Genomic DNA, 17,814 nt, shown 5'->3' with positions numbered 1-17,814 from the left:
AAATTTGAATTGAACAATAAAAAATTATAAAATACTTGAAACTGGCAAATTTTTTTTTTTTAAATGGAAAAACGATAAATTTGACGTAAAAATTTTCCAATTTCCGTCCAATTTCATAAAGTTTGTTGAAATACCCATCTGAAATAATTATTAGAAAAGAATTAAAAACTTTCAAACACATCTTGTAGAAAAAATTTCTCACAAAATGTCTCGAAAAATTAGTTGTAATTGGATAAAAACATTCAATCAATAATCATGAAAATGACATGAAAGATAATAAAAAAGTATTTAAAAAAAACAAAAAAAAACATAGGTAAGTAGGTACACATTTTAAAATGACAAAATGATATAAATATTAAATTATTTGAAACCGTTTGAGAGGTTTGAAAAATGAAAATTTATAGGTACGTATAAAATTCAAATAAATATACATATATTGTGAAATAGCAGTGAAAAATGTAAAAATAAATTCAGAAAGGCAAACATTCATACATTTTTATTAAAATTGGAATAGATGTGTAAAAATTTCACAAAATTGAAAATTTTTGAACAATTTTTGGTCAATTTTTCTTATTGTGAAACTGGGAAAAAAGTATGATAAGACTTTTTTTGACTGAAGAGCTTATTTTTGAGCTAAAAATCATGGGTAGGGACTATGTTACAATCATAAATAAAAAAACAATTGAAAAATCCTTGCAAAAAGTTTGAAAACTTGTGTCTTGTCCATCGAAACGCTCACAAAAAAAAATCAAAAATCAACTTGAAAATATGAATACTTACAAGTCCTAAATATTCTAAAAAAAAATTCAAAGTTGACAAAAACAAGATACCTATGTATGAAAAAATTGCAATATTTGTGATTTTGTAATCAAAATTGAAAACCAACATTCAAAATGAAGCACTGGAAAAAAATCAAAGTAGAATTCTACAAATACGAGTAGGTAAGTTTAAAAAATGGTAAGAAATTATTCTGGCAATTAAAAAGATCTGGCGAGCCAGGGACTTTTTTAGTGGTTTAATAGTTGTGCCCAAAGTTCAGAGACAAGAATCCTCAGCTTCAAAATTTGAAAAAAGTTAGGTACCATTTTTCATATTTATTCAATTTCAAAATTTTTTTATTCACATCTGGATTAAAAATGAATAAAAACCGTCATCCAGTCCCCATAAAAGAAAAAAAAAAGTAAAAAAATTGCATTTGCCGAAATTTTTTGTGTTTAATCTAAATCTTACTCATATTTTTGGAACCACTGACTACAGTTTTTTGAAATTTCATATCCTTACTTCTTTTGTAAAAGCTGGGCGGTTTTATGAATTTTTGCCCTACCGGATATGGTTTTAAAAAGTTGGTAATGAAAAATTACATCAAAATTTCAGATCCTGGCCTTAATCGAGGTCGAGATTTCGAGACGCTGAAATTGTATGAGCATAATTTGAGCATTTTTGGCTGTTGCTGAACCCTCAACTTTTTTATTTGAAAATACTGCAATAACAAATTTTCCAGGCGGAAGTGTGGTTAGAGATGGGGAGGAAGACGAAAAGGATCGCGAGGAAGAGGGGAGAGTAAAAAAAATTATGACTAGATAGACTATATTTGAGTGCTCCTTCCTCCCTCCCTCCACCCCTTCCCCCTAAAAAGGCATAAGTGAAGTTCTCATAATTTCAGTAGATACGAATTAAAGTTTTAAAAAAATGCAAAATAATAAATTTTGATTTTTTTTGTAACTGAAAAAAGCGTTTCTCATTAAAAATGGCTGCTGATTGGCTGATTGAGCTTTCTTTCAATATTGTGAAAAAAATTGGAAAAACAGGAAGCGAATTGAATATGTAAATTAAAAAAAGTATAATGTCAAAAAAATCGCTAAAAAAATTTTAATTGTTGAAAAAATGTTGGTAGGTACTATAACTACCTACTCATATTATATTTGCCCAGGGAAGATTTTAAAAAAAAAAGAATAAAAATAAATGATTGAAAAAACATTTGGAAGAACTCAAAAAAATATTAAATATGAAACGAAAACATAAAAGTGTAAAATATTTTTGAGAGGATTTTGCTGGCAAAGTTATTTATTCACAAATAAATTCCATTATATTTTGTAACATTGCATTGTCGTTAGAAATTTTTTCTATAATGAAGTGTTGCTCGTTATTATTATTTGGGGGGGGGGGGGGGGTGAGAAAAAAAGTAGAGTGAGATGGAAGAGGAGTTGAGAGATTTTGAATATTTGTAGAAAGTTGACCAGTAAAAATGTTGGTAGAAAGTAATGATTTTTCAACAAAAAAAATCTGTGAAGTGCTGAATAAATTCCCCTTAAAAAGTTATTACTGCCAAAATTCAATATTTTTAATTTTATTTGGGTATATATAATTTAATTTGATATATGTGATAGATTAGATATCTGATTGTAGTTTGTAAAGAAATTTATTTATTTAAATATTTTTTTGAAATTAAAATTTAATTTAAGTAACTTTCTAATAATAAATTTTATCAATTATTGCTGTAAACAAAATCATAATACTTTTGGTAATATGTTTGTTTTTTTTTATTCTCAGGAATTGTAGTGCTTTTTAATACGCTCAAAAAATGGAAATCTTCTTGGTCATCGCGTCGCTTCATTTGGATCTGATTCATGAATGAACTTTTCTCTCCAAGGCAAACGAACATTCCAACCATGGGACCCATCTGGGAATCACCCTCCTTGGCCTGACGTTGGCTGCGGTGCTGAACCTATGAAAATGAAAACCGATTGAAAATAATTATTAATTACATTGCACGAACGTCGAAGTTTACCTATATAACTTATAAGATGTCAACCATTGGCAAGTATGTAGGTAAGTACTTGGACTTATATTACTCTACTCGATACATAATATAGGACAAGAGATGACCTCCTTGTTGTAGTGTAACGTTTATGTGTAGTATCGCGGTACGCGATTTTACCATATTATTATTTTCCACTTTATTTACCTAGGTAGGTATCTACCTGTAGCCATATGGAGTCACCGCGGTGGGGGGCTGGGGGAGATTGGAACGAGCGCGCGAAAAAGAAATACAGAGTAAATCTCGGGTTGTTTATGGCGTTTAACAACCTTGGCCGTAATATAACGCTAGTCCATCTCCAGACAACGAACGAACGGCATCGGCAACGTACAGCAGGAATGTCGTAATAGCACGTGACGTCATGGACCACTTTCGCCGGGTACCATCGAGAAGGGCTACGAATCGGTTATGTGCGTATCATGACGCTATTACGTGATTTTTAGTCTATGCCCGACTCTTCCGGCAGTACTTTCTCTCGGTTGTGTGGCTGGAGTGGATGGTAATTGTGTTACATATTTTCGGTTGATTAAACGCTTCTTTTTATCGTTTAAGACTGTCGTACGATTTGTACCTATTGTTGGATATGTTGCTGTTTAAAAACTTCCACCGTGCAGTTTCAATTATCCTTCTATTAACCACCATCGCCTTGATCATCGCTCCTTCCGATGTAAATCGACAAGTACTGTGCCAAGATGGAGGATTCGAGTTGCCGGTACAACTGATCGGGTTCCCTGTCATCATCATGGCTGTCAGGATGTCGAATTTCGTCAAGAAATTGGCCTATTCGCTTAATCCAAGTAAGTATCGAGATTTGCTTAACTACTGTTATACGAGTACCTACCAAATACGATTTCGATATGTTGTTCAGAGATTCGCGTGTGACTGGCTGTGACTTGGCCATAGTGACCAATCTTCGCGTGATGTAATTGTGCTCGATAGGCCCTTGGTGGTTGTTGGTGATTTGCGAAGCTCTATGGGGTATTTTGACTTGTTTTTTAACATCATTTTATTGTATTATTCGTATTATTTATAATATTTTCTAGTTGAATCAACCGGTTCGTGGGGTTTGTGCTCGAGATTGGTACCTAAAAAAACCTTCGAGTAGGTAGGTGGATGATTTATTCTCTGAAGTATCTAACTTTCTACTAGCACAGTTGTGTTTTTGTTGCACGTTTTTCTTCATTCATCTGCTATTTCAGATTGTTTACACGCCAAGCACGTATTCAAAATTCACGTGGGATAGAGAAGGGTAGAAAGGTGAAAAGTTGTTAGGTACCTACTCGTATGTGTTGCACGAAGTAATGAAATAGGCCGAAGTAGGCATTTCATGGCAAAAAAGTTGAAAATTTAATAGAAATGTGTTTTTGAAATCGAACCTCTTAGTTAATAATATTGATCCCCTTCCTTTCAACAGAAACGAGGCAAAGAATTTCAATCTGATCATTTTCCATTACTATACTTTAAACCTATTGTAGAATATTTACAAAATAACGCTACAATTTTTCATATTAGAATTTTTCTTTGGTTATACATTTTGATGATGGGGGAAGGAGGGTATGTTGATCTTTCAGTTTTCAGTATTTAACGTAAACTTCGATTCCATTTTATTAGACCGCTTAATGATTTCGAAAAGAGGTGCCAGGTTAGTAAAGAAAATCTTCCAACTTTTAAATTTTGTAATCTCTCCCCCTTACCTTCAATACCAACAGCCTACTTGTATCTTTCACTTTTAAATTGATGGGACCGGGTCCGTCTGAATCATTTGCAAACAATTCTTCAAAATATTGTGACGTGATAAATGACTAATTAGATTCAAAATGAATTGTTTGTGAGTGATCCGATTCAAGTTGAGTGAATCTGAAACGTTCAAAGACAAGTTTTTCGGTTAAATAGGCGTCGGTTATGTATGATTATTTTTTCAGTTTCAACAAATTTAATTCTATGTGAGTCGTTCACGAACGATTTGGTGCAAAACGAGTGAATTTGAATCATTTATGAACGAATTTAATTGATCGAGTCATTGTTAAGTACATGTTCAATGTTTTTTAGATTGAGTAATCCGATTCAATGTGAGTCGTTCACGAACGATTTCATCGAAGATGAGCTAATCTGAATCATTTAAAGGCAATTGAGTTGAATATGAGTCGTTTATGTATAATCTTTTCAGCTCGAACAACCTGATTAAATGCGAGTCGTTCACGAACTATTGAATTGATTGAAGCCAGTCGAGCGAATCTGAATCATTTGTGAACGAATCAGATCAATATTATGACCCATTGATTAGCATGTTAGATGTTTTTTGAATTGAACAATCTGATTCAATATGAATCGTTCGCGAACGATTTGATATGAAAGATTCTGAATCGGTTGTGTATGAATTACATAATTACAAGACGAATCTTTGATATGTGCAATTTACCAATTTTTTTCCAAAGTTGAACAATTTGATTCAATGTGACTCGTTCACGAACGATTAGACTCAAGATGAGTGAATCTGACTCTTTGTGAACGAATTATATGAGTCATTGATAGATATGTTGGGTTTTTTTCAAATTGAACGATATGATTCAATGTGATTCGTTCGCGAACGGCTTGATTTACATATATTGTTAAATAGAAGACGTTCGTGAACAACTAAATTCACGTTTTGTGGATCTGAATTGTGTGTGAATGAATCATCCGTATACGATTTTGTTCAAAATGGACAATTCGATTCGATGTGAGTCGTTCGCGAACGATTTGATTCGAATTGAATGAATCTGAATGGTTTGTGAACGCATTCGGCCAATATGAGTAATTGATTTTAGGTTCAATTTTTTTCAAGTTGAGAAATATGATTCAATTTGAGTCGTTCGCGAACGATTTGATTCGAATTGAATGAATCAGAATGGTTTGGCCAATATGAGTAATTGATTTTAGGTTCCTTTTTTTTTCAAGTTGGGCAACATGATTCAATGTGAGTCGTTCGCGAACGATTTGATTCGAATTGAATGAATCTGAATGTGAATGGTTTGGAAACAAATTTGGTCAGTATGAGCAATTGATTTTGGGTTCGATTTTTTTCAGGTTGAGCAATATGATTCAATGTGGGTCGTTCGCGAACGATTTGATTCAAATGAATGAATCTGAATGGCTTGAGAACGGATTTGGCGTTGGCCAATATGAGTAATTGATTTTAGGATCATTTTTTTTTTCAAATTTACCAATATGATTCAATGTGAGTCGTTCGCGAACGATTTGATTCAAATTGAATGAATCCGAATCATTTGTGATTGTGAATGAATTCGGTCAAGTTGAGCAATATGATTCAATTTGAATCGTTCGCGAACGATTTGATTCAAGTTGAGCGAATCTGAATTGTTTGTAAATGATGTGAGTTATTTACGAACGGATTGATTCTCGTTGGATGAATCGGAAAATTACTTGTAAATGAATCGTCTGTGTACGATTTCGTTCAAAATAAATAGTCCACGTTCTAGTGAATCATTCACGAACGATTTAATTCAAGATGACTGAATCTGAATTGTTTGTGAACGATTTATGCATTTATAAGAGTCACTCATATGCGTTTTTTTTTCAATGTGACCAATCTGATTCAATATGAATCGTTTGCGAATGATGCAGATAAACTTAGATCATTCATGTACCTATTGTAACCTATTTGAGATGTTTTCTCTCAAAAATTGACAATATTATTAGGTATGAGTGTAAATTATTTTGTGAACGATTTTGTTAACTGAGGTAAGTCTTCGTAATGGTTCAAGTCTTTCATTTACAATTTTGTAAAAAATTAATGAATCGAACAGTTCGATCGAAATTATTTGAAAATACTTTCAGTTTAACGCTTTAATAAACTGGAATAAATTCTTATTGTTAGTGGCTGATTTGATTGCACCAAATGAATCATTTTTGAGCAAGAAAACATTTTGGCGAATGAAACTTCAAAAATGTTGAAAACATTAATTTCAAATTTTTCAAGGGCAAATCGTTTTTTTTAACCTACGAAATATTTTGAATTTTTTCTTTTTTAAATAAGTTGAAGGAACTTCTACCTACTGGAGGATTGAGGAATGTCAAAATAATTGATCATTTTTTGTTCTGCGTTCATTATTTTTTAATTATTTAGAGGTAGCGAGAGCTTTTTCAATTAAAGTTAGTGGTTAAAGTGATGCCAAATTCCGAAGAATTTTATTCCTCCGCCCCCCCCCCCACCAAAAAAATCACCAATAATAATTGTTTCACTCTACACAACTTTTCTTCAGTTTTCTTAAAGTTATGAATTTTTCCAGGGAATTTTGTTTGCTAATTTTTAGTGCTCTTTTTGACGATTGAGCAATTTTTAGCTCCCTTTTTCTGCATCGATTTGATGCATCGTAGAGAGGAAAACTAAACTTTTACCCTTCCAGTAGATCATATTTCGAATGAAATATCAATTAAAAAATAATTATTTCGGTTTATTACTCGCATTTGACAGATTTGACAATCTGAAGTGAAGATTTGATAATTTTCACACCCTCTTTTTCCACCTTCGAATGTGTAGGTACTTGACATGTAATTCATTAGATAAGTAATTGTTTATTTACTCACCTGTTAGCACGGCAACATCGCCTTTTTATCATTCGTGCGAGTGATTTATGAATGTAGCCAAATTCTTGATAAATTTTTCGGTTTTCGCGTTAGCAAAATATACATTTTAACGTTTATTACGCCGAATTCGTCGAAAAATTGCCAAAATACTCGTAATACCTCTGCACTTGTTTATAGGTACGAGGTAACGGTAACGGTAAACTTGAAGTGAAATTTAAAAATTGTCCTTGCTCAGCTGATACAATAGCATTGTCTAATAAATTAGCATTATTTATGAGCAGCCGTAAAAATGACGCTTTAGTTTTTATTAAACTGGTCAATTGGTCAAGTATCAAGGTGCGTTATTGTTTACGTTTGGAAAATTTTCCATTCTTCGGATTGTTGAAATGAAAGTTGAAACGTGTTAAGTAACCATTTAAACATTTACCGATAAATCTAACCCAAGTTTTCCCATTTAGTGAATTTCTTGGAGGTTTAATTACCTACAATTAGAGTAAGCAACTGCGTAGTCTTATAGCCTACCACCCCACGTATAAGATGATTCTTTTAAGCAATTGAGTACGACTATAGGTACCTATTGAGGTATGTTTTTTTGCTTGGAAGCTATCAACGAATCGTTGCTTAATGTTTACTTATGTAGGCTGTGTACTTACATAGTTTAATTTTAAGCTATAAGGTACTATAAACTCAACTAATTTTCTGCGTAAAATAACCCTTATAACTGATGGCACTGCAAACCTGGTAACATTCTAATTATTATGTGGAACGTTGTGAATTCTTGTAAACTGCACAAAACTGGTATTCAACTTCCTTAGAAGTGGTATAGCCTAGTTACGAGGTATTTCAACAATCCACCGTAATCGTCACTTTCTCGAATTCGCTCGTCGTATAAATTTGCAATATTAATTTGCCAAAGTGGTAGATGCATTTAACGAGCCAAATATGAAATATACACATGTTGTTTTTTTTTGATAAAAACTTCATCGTATAGCTCATTATAATATATCTCCAATAATTAGCTAGGTAGGTTTTTTTGGGGGGATTCTATTCGTGTATATTACATAAGTTATACAACATGCTCACAGGTGTAAACATTAAAAATCATCGTTGCAACTCGAATAATTCTGTTATGTATTGTGAATGATGTTAAACTCTTGTAGTCGAAACGCATGTTTTGAATAGGAAAACAAACGTGCATATAGGAAAGTGATCTGGTAGAAGGTCGTTATGCTTCAAGATGATGCTGGTTGCTGGTTTTTATAATATAGGTAAGGTAGATATGCCATGTGATACCTACTGGTGTGTTCATTCACTCGTGTAGGTAAAGGTATTCCTGCCTAGATTCTGAAATGATAACGTTTGTCATTAGACCGATAGCCCGTTATTTTGATAATATTTGCGATACTTACATTGTTTACTTTATTTACTTGTCTCGATAAAATAATGAATGAAACCGCTTCAGTGAGTCAATAATGGTTTTATGGGTAATGTTTCAAAAATGAAACGAAATTATCTCTCTAAGAGTGTAGGATATAATATACTGGGTGTCCGAGGAGGGAGTGATTAAATAGGTAATTGTAGAAAGTTTGTATGAAAGAGTACCTTACCTACCTATCACGAAAAAAAAATACAAAGAAACTGCTCCAAGTGCCCTCTTCCAATTTGAATATGGGACTACGATTTTTTGAAAAAGAATAGTCTGAACCCCAAGATAATCAAAATTTCAGCTGCCTAAGTCGATTTTTCATTTTTTGGCGAATTTTTGAAAACCCAAAATTGACTATATTATTTTGCGATACTTTTTTTCAAAAAATAAAAGTGTTTATTCAGCAAAAATTATGAAAATTATTTTTTAAACAAACTATTAAGATGAACTTTGCAAGAACAATTTTCACAATTTCTCGACATTCTGCACTTCTGAACCCTCCAGCGCAATTTTCGAGTTCTCCATGAATTTTTAAATTTCTCCAGAAGGTGTGGAAATTAATTTGAGCAGCTATAAATTGGTTGTGGCTTATTTTAGACCTGTTTTACGAGCTTGTTCACATTTGGGCCGATTTTCTGGTGTAGGTATATGTATTTGTAAGGGGAAAGTACTAAAAAAAAAAATTGAAATATTCGCAGGTTCTCGAATAGTCGTATCTAAAAAAAACCAACCCCCTGGATCTGAATTTCACCTTTTTGAGTCCTTCTAAAGCCTCCAGTGCAATTTTCAATTTTTTCGCAATTTTTGAATTTCTCCAGAAGGCGCGGAAATTAATTTGACCATCTACATATGTATGTACTATAAATTGAGTTGTGGCTCATTTTCGACCTGTTTATAACGAGCTTATGCACGTTTGGGCCAATTTTAAAAGGGACACTCAGAGTGCGTTTTTTTATCAACATTTATGGGGGGGGGGGCGCGAAAAATTCAAAAGATCAAAAGTTTTCTGTTTGATGGAAAGTTTTTGAAATTTGCTCCAATATCTAATTTTTGTTCAAACACCCACACCCCCTCCCCCCATTTTTTCTAGGATTTTTCAATTTTTCCCTAAGGCACAAAAATGAATTTGCGCAACTAAAAGTCGAGTTGTGGCTTATTTTTGACATTTTGACCCGTTTAACAAGAGCTGATTCGTGGGCGGACATTTCGAGTGTTTTTTTGACGTTGGTAAAAAAATAAATTACGTGTAATCAATCACTTCGGGTAAAAAAAAAACATTATACAGTTGAATACTTATACTATTAAGTTTTTAGCTATCAAAATCCGGCAATTTCAATTTGCTGGATAAAAGTCAATTTTTGTGAGAGGCTATTCAGATTGGTTCGGGAGTGCTCTTATTCGGGTTTGAACTTTATATTGCTCACAGACTCCACAAATTTCTGGACCTCAAGGATCAAAAATCGAAAAAAAGTTGTTCAGAAATTTTACAAGCTAAAGAGGCATTTTGTGTGATGAAATTTTTAAAAATCAAAATTTTAAATTTCTGTTGCCCGTATTTGATTTATTATTTTTTTCAGAAATTTCATGAAAAATGATTTTTGATTTGTGTCATTTATTTTGTACTTGCAATGGAAGGATCCAGTCGTTCTTTTAATCAGTGGTTTTGCTCATTTTTCATTCATGTATTAAAAATGGGGACTGATGGAATTGCTCTGAATAAATTTCGGACGTTTAAACAGAAAATTTAGGATCCTGCGAGGTTTTGAATTTTTTAAAATTGTCCAAAAATTGCACGACTGTTATGGATAACCAACTATTGTCCAGAAAATCTCATTTTTAGTCGCATTTAAATTCTATAATCACGTTGGAGAGGCACAAATTTAATTGAATGGAAAAAATTACGCGTTTTGAGGGTCCAAATTTGTATCCAAAAATTCCATTCTGTCACTTCTTAGGTACATCAAAAGTGACCCCGAAACTCGTTGGCAGCTAAATTATAAACAAAGAAGAGGATTTCCAAAGTTCTTACTGCTCAATCGTATATTTAAAGATTTCTTCTAGGCTTTTTTTTTGAAAAAATTTGAACCCAAAAATATTTTTTTTCGCATTTTTCGAGATTTTAGGAATTGATTTGAAAAAATGTAGACCTAAAAAATATCACTTTTCGCACTCGTGTCAAAAGTGGTCCCCAAAACGCGTTGTTTGATGGAATGTGACTTGAAAAAAATACTTCCCGAGTTGGTGTTGCTGTTAAAACGCACTTTTCGAGATTTAAGTTTTTTTTTTTTTGAAAAATCTCGGCCCAAAAAATATTGCATTTTTTTCATTCGTGTAGAAAATGACACTCGGAAGTGAAATTTTCCAATAATTTACTGGAGGCTTCAAAACTGCTGAAAAAGGCTCGAACCTGCTTTAATTAATTTGTAGATGAAGAATCGAGGGACAGAAAAGGGAGTTATCAAAATTTCAGCTTTCTAGCTCAAGCCTCAAATAATTAGAAATTTGATTTTTTTGCAATAGACAAATTTGATTTTTCAAAATTTCTTCAAGTTTGAAAGTGTGAACTTTGATGCATGCATGATATTTTTTGTCGCTTTGAATGGGTAATAAGTACTTCCTTTTTTGATTATAAAATTTATTTGGATGGATTTTGAGCCTTTCTGGCAAGACTATAATTATTTTCAAAATATTGCGGGCGGTTCCAGAACGACTGAAAACTGTCTCCAATCGATTATTTTCAACTGAAATAGCTAGGTGGGCAAAATTTTATGGAATGGTCATTTCTAAAAATTTTCTGAAGATTTGAGAACTGCTTATAAAACTGCTGAAAACTCGTTTCCAATCAATTCGGGAAATGGGGTGAAGCAAATGGGAGAGTCACAATAGGGCACCTACTACCTACATTTTAAATTTCAATCTTTTATGGCTCAATTACATGAATAGAAGTTTTACTTTTTTCTCCTTCGGCCGAAATTCGATTTTCGAAAATTTCTTTGGGTTTAAAAAATGAATTTCAGCATCTAAAATCTTGGCAGATAAAGTGCCTATTTTAAGCTTTGTTTTCGAACTTGAATTTTTTTGACACACAGACTTGTAGGTATAGGTAGGTAACAAAATTTAAAATCGTTTTTATTTCACATATTTTTCACAACCTTTCTGCGAGGATCCTCTCCCTCTCATTGACCGGAAATTATTCTTGAATAGCTTTTATCGTAATTCATAATTTTTCAATTTCGAATAATTTTTGAAAGTTTTGCAGAATTTTTCAAATTTCCAGGGATTTGGACATCAGATGTAAAAAAAACTTGACAGGAAAAAAATTAATTACCTATTAACTACTTATATGCTAATCATAATTCCATAAAATTTGCTATAAATGTACTAAAATATGGTATTTCGTTTATATTTCAGGTACGTACCGAAGAAACGTACGCAGAACCAGAGGAGTTGCTGTAACCGAACCACCTCTAAATTTGGCCAAAGCTGACAGCGAACTATTGCAACAACTCGGTCCAAACTTTTGCGTTTACGAAAACGTTTGTCTGAACCATGTGAAATCTTCCGGAACAAAGACTCCTATGGATTGGGAAAAAATAATAAGGTAAGAGTGATCGATATCACGTTGTATTGTTACTGCTAAGTATATGACTATCAATGAATAGTCCATCATCTTATGGATGGTGTAACATTTACGCTGCCTACCTTTATCTAACTTATGTTATAACTTGAAATATATATGCCATCGCCATCTGTATTGTTGAGTGAGCTATTATGGTTACGTAAGATGAAGAAGTATGTGATATGATGAATATTCTAATAAGCGTGTCTTAAAGTTAATTTTTTTCACGAGTTCGTGTCCATACATTCGCAATGGAATGATATCTACTATTTTTTGGTACATTTCCATAACTTGACTATTGTTTTGAGCACTATAAATTACAGAGTTTTTAAAAACATTTTAATGATCACAATAAATTTTATACTCATTTTTCGCAAATCTTGAAATAAATGTAAAAATGTCTCAAAACCCAAGAACAAATGTTAGCTAAATTTCAACCATAAGAAAAAAAAATACATCCATAGATGGATACTTACCAAGCTTGTGAATATTTTAAACTCGATTCAATCTCAACTTCCCCATGTCCTGCGAGCTAATAAAAATTCACCCCGTTACCTTATACCTACTTACTAAAAATCTAAATAAGAAATGATGTGTATAATTTATATAGTAAGATAAAAAGAATCTTGTTTTCTTTATTTTTTTCTACAGAGATTATAGTCAACTTCCCCAGAACAACCAGCAGTTCTATTTGTTGAGTGTATTCCTGGGAGATATAATAGGATCAGCGAAGCTATGTCAACATTTTACAGAGACTGGACGTATTTGCCATTAAATATTCATAATAACGATCTCTTACACTCGGCTTGGCGTTTTCAATCACTTGAAAAGTAAACATCGCATCGTTACTACGATGATGGAATTTCAATGAAACCAAGACACGAAAATTTTCCCCGATGTATCCAGAACGCGTAAAACAACACGTACCTATATATCTTTAAACTTAGCCTATGTGTCTTGTACTCTCTATAAGTCTGTAATAACTTGTGATGAATTGATGATAGATGAAAAGATGTGTGTATATTTACTCGTACTTATATTTTAAATTAGTTTTTCGAACTTGACTGTAATAATGTCGTAATATTCCATCGAGTATTCGTAATATTCTATAAGTTTGATATAAATTTAACTCGAAGGTCGTTTCGAAGTCTTTTCGCGCGTAATTCTTCCATTTTTTCTAAGAATACTCCTCGTTTTGTCGTGTTACACTGTATTTTGTATCTATTATGAAAGTATACCTCTCTAGACCTTCCTATGTGTACCTTTATTATCTATTCTATAAGGCATATTTCTGTCATAGGTATTTGTATATTTATAGTTTGGTAGATAGGTATGGAAGTTTACAGTATTTTAATTTGTCCTGTTTCTAAGATACTTTTGAAATACTCGTACTAGTGTCGTAGGTTGGTATATAAGTAATTCGAAGTATGGTACACGTGTACGTGTATCTGTCACCTGTCACACGTGCACTGGTAAAGCTTTTCACCGAATGAAAATGTAATATATGTTGTGTATAATTTGTAAATACATACACGTTTATAACATTTATGAGATTATGAGGTCGTGTAGCTACTTACTCGTTCATTGGATAAGTATAAGTAATAGCATCTGTGAGTTTACAAATGTGTATGGTAATACTTTAAGACTGATAGGTTAATTTTAATCTTAATGTTGTTCAAGTGTAGACGAATAAAGATCAAGTTTCAAAAAAAATAAAAATAAATCACTGCCTGTTTTGTGTGTGCTTTTTACGATTAAAAATTGAGTTTTAGAGTCGATAACGTCTTGATTCTTACACATATAAATAATACGTGAATTTTGAATTCTATTTTTCTCATCTTCTTAAAGTCTTTATGGGAAAAACGATTTTACAATGAAGCTTTTATTCTCCCCTCTGATTTTTTTTCCAAATTTTACGCATGTTTTGAAAACTTTTCACTAAAAAAAAAAAAAAAAAAAAAAAAACAGAAAGGAAACGCAATTTTTGACGATAACACTGCCTGAATTTTTGATAGCCAAAATTTCAGCACTCCAAATTGATTTTTCAATTTTTTGGCGAATTTTTGAAAATCCAAAATGGTATATTTTCACCTATTTACGTTTTTTTTGGGGGGGAGGGGGGTGATTTTTTTAACCCCATACCGTCTTGAGAATTTAACCAAAATTTCAAAAAAAAATTACCTTGAAAAATCCTAAAATTTTGAAACATTGAAGTTCATTTTATGATTTTTTACAGAATTTTTAATATTTAAAAAAGGCCACTGCAACAAAAATGGGTAATTTTGAAGACCTCTCCGTGGAGGATGGGTCATAAAAATGGAAATGTACGTACCTATTCTGAGTTGTCGTATAGGTTTCCAGAAAATTTAATTTTCATCTAATAACTAAAATAGAATTAACTATATGAAATGTCCCAAAATAACTACTGCTCATCCTGGGTTCAGTTTTACGAACCCCTTTTCAATTAAAATTAGCAAAAAATGGCCAAAAGGCAGCACACACCTTCTTTCTAGCTATCAAAAAACACTCTAAATCTGCTAAAAGCTTCTGAACAGTTCGAAATAGACACACTCTCGAAAGGTTTTGAAGATGAGAGCAAGTAAGTAGATAAGTACAGAGATTGGTTAAATTCTTCAGTAGGTAGTAGGTACCTATCCCAACCACCAGAAAAATTTTTGGACGAGGCAAAAAAAAAATGGAAAGTGATACATCCAAAAATACCGCAGGCTCAAATTCCAGGTAAGTACCTACATACTTAATTTAGTCATCTGATTTTTGAGAGAATGGTTGAATTCTTCAGTATACTTATCCAAACCACTGGGAAAATTTTTGGACGAGGCAAAAAAAGTGGAAAGTGATGCATCCAAAATTACCACAGGCTCAAATTTCAGATACTTACTTAATTTAATCGTCTGATTTTTGGTCAATTTTAAATTTGATCGAATTGTTATAGAAAGCTGAAATTTGCTGTTACATATATCCTATTTCCGACCTTTCGAATCGATTGGTGGTGATTTTGAGCCATTTTGCAGCTTCCTGCAAATTTTTGATTTTTTTTTTAGTTTTGAAAAAATTGCTAAGTACATATAAGAAAGGCCGAAATGAAATCCAACACTTCTAAAGTCAATACCGACTTTGCTACTTTTTCGATCGACTTGAGACAAAAATTTTCAAAATTTCCACCTACCGGTTAGAATAAAACATTTTCTAAAGCAATTATTTTTGGGGAAAAAAATGAAAAAGTTAGTTATTTTTTAAGAATACGAGAGCCTAAAAAGCTGGAATATGATGTGCACCTTATTTTTGAATTCATAAGTCCATTTATGGTAGTTTTCAACCATTCTACAGCCTCCTGCTGGTTTTTTGAATTTTCTATTCAAAAAGAATTTTAGATTTTGAATCGACCAACATTTTTTTGGAAAATTTATCCTAAAATCGTTCGAAAGTATCATAAGGTGGATTAATCCGAGTTTTAAGGTCCTGAATTTCATTATAGCTCTTTTTATGACAATTTTTTCCAAACTGGATAAGTAAGTGGATAATCCAAAAATTCGACGGAAGCTCCAGAACGACTCGAGAGTTCGAGACCACCAATACCACCATCAATATGATTTCGGAGTCCAAGAATTCGTAAACTAAAGAATTTTATATTTTTCCTGAAAATAGATGAGTAAAGTACCTACCTAATTATTTGAAGAAAAGTTTGGGTTTGAATTGGTAAAAAAAAATGACAATTTTCGCCTAAATTAAATCGCTCTCAAAAGATCATAAAGATGGTACATCCGAGTTTATAGTCACTAAATTTCATTTTGAGACCTTTTCATGGCAATTTTTCCAATGTTGGAAATTCCAAAAATCCTCTGATGGTTCATTAACAGCTTGAAATTACCATCAATTAATTTGGGAGATCAAAAATAGAATACAAATGAAATTTCAGATTTCTATCTCAATTTTATCAGATTTCAGGTTTTCTAAAGAAAATAACCGAATTTTATACGTATTTAAAAATTCACCAAAAATCGAGCAAATGAAATTTAGCCCTTCGAATGAATGCTCTTTCAATTTTTCCTCATCCGGGTACAATTTTTTTTTTGCTGATTTAATATATTTACCCCTCAATAAAGTCATATTTTTTGGGCAGAGAATTTCAGTTTTGAGCCAAAATAAATAGATAAGAATCTTGCGTATTTTCTTCTTCAGTGAAAAATTCTAGTTTATCATTTTAACATAGGATCAAAAAATTATAAGTTTGATTTATACTCGATTTTTTACTTCTAGAATTAAAAAAAAAAACAAAAAAAAAAAAAAATTAAAAAAATCGAACTCTTTGGTACTAAAGTATGGAGGTGAAATAAGTGGATTTTTATCGGTAGATTACAAAAAATGAATTAATGAAATTCAACAAATCAGCTTTATTAACTAAACCAATTACCTAAATAAATTTAAATGAATAACTATAAAAATAAATTTCTAATCAACTTAAAAAAATAAATAATTTATAATAAAATATTTAAAATTTTGACCAAATAAACTAATAAATGAAATCAATATCATATTTTATTTATTTATTCGACGAATCCGAGTGCATCGATGTGAAACTTCATTTTGGCCTTTTTATTGCAATTTTTCCCAACATTGAAAAATTCCAACTTTCGCCAGGGACTTTAAACATGCTCAAAACCTCCACCAATCGATTCGGAAATTCAAAAATATGTAGCTTTTTATTATCTCTAGTCATATTTCGATGTTTTTGTTGGAAATAGCTGAATTTAAGATCTTAAAAATTAAAAAAAAAAAATCGCAAAAAATCGCAAAGTGAAATCCAGTACTGAAATTTAACCTGCTGATGTTTTTCGATTCAGGTCAAAAATAGGGTAAAAATTAAATTGCAGCTCTTCGATATTAATTTGACCAAATTAATTTCAATTTTCCTGTGAAAATAAAGAAGCATTTAGATGTTCAAAAATTCGCTATAAAATCGAGAAATGAAATTCCATCACGTTAAATTTTGGCTCAATGGTGAATTTTTGGATGCTCTTTTCTTTTTCTCTGTCCAGTTTAAGGTGTTGAATTTTCTAATAGTATTCATTAAAAATTGAAAATCAATTTCATATAGTCAGTATTTCAAAATCAACTGGTTTTTTTTTTTTTTTTTTTTTTTTTTTATTATGAAATTTAACCAGTAAATATACCTAAACAGGTATTTATTTCGAAATGATCTGAAAATGCATTTTGGCAATTAAAACTTTTCATTTTCCGGTGTTTTTTTTATTCGAACGTAAATTTGCACTGTTTTAATTTAACACAAGATGTGGCAATTGAAAGACCCTGAAATAGGTGGATAGGTAAGTATAGCTCAAAGCA

The 17,814-nt window shown here is 31.8% G+C and overlaps 1 protein-coding gene across 1 annotated transcript; it reads left to right on the top strand.

Moving 5' to 3' along the window:
• The first annotated feature begins 2,712 nt into the window (after positions 1–2,712).
• LOC135841114 (uncharacterized) lies at positions 2,713–14,188 on the top strand. Its single transcript, XM_065357926.1, has 4 exons — positions 2,713–2,829; positions 2,970–3,615; positions 12,243–12,432; positions 13,102–14,188. Exons 2-4 carry the CDS (start codon positions 3,402–3,404, stop codon positions 13,223–13,225), a joined length of 528 nt encoding a protein of 175 aa, XP_065213998.1. The 5' UTR covers positions 2,713–2,829; positions 2,970–3,401; the 3' UTR covers positions 13,226–14,188.
• Positions 14,189–17,814: the final 3,626 nt, after the last annotated feature.

The sequence above is a fragment of the Planococcus citri genome, chromosome 3 (assembly GCF_950023065.1).
Source record: "Planococcus citri chromosome 3, ihPlaCitr1.1, whole genome shotgun sequence".
Taxonomy (NCBI): domain Eukaryota; kingdom Metazoa; phylum Arthropoda; class Insecta; order Hemiptera; family Pseudococcidae; genus Planococcus; species Planococcus citri.
The sequence above is the reverse complement of the archived record's forward strand: the minus strand, read 5'-3'. Positions and strand labels throughout refer to the sequence as shown.

Bases quoted from the DNA above. Each gene is read 5' to 3' on its own strand.
- LOC135841114 (XM_065357926.1), top strand. From the start codon at position 3,402: ATGTTGCTGTTTAAAAACTTCCACCGTGCAGTTTCAATTATCCTTCTA. The intron at 3,616-12,242 runs GTAAGTATCGAG...TTTATATTTCAG, and splicing joins GGCCTATTCGCTTAATCCAA to GTACGTACCGAAGAAACGTA. The intron at 12,433-13,101 runs GTAAGAGTGATC...TTTTTTCTACAG, and splicing joins GATTGGGAAAAAATAATAAG to AGATTATAGTCAACTTCCCC.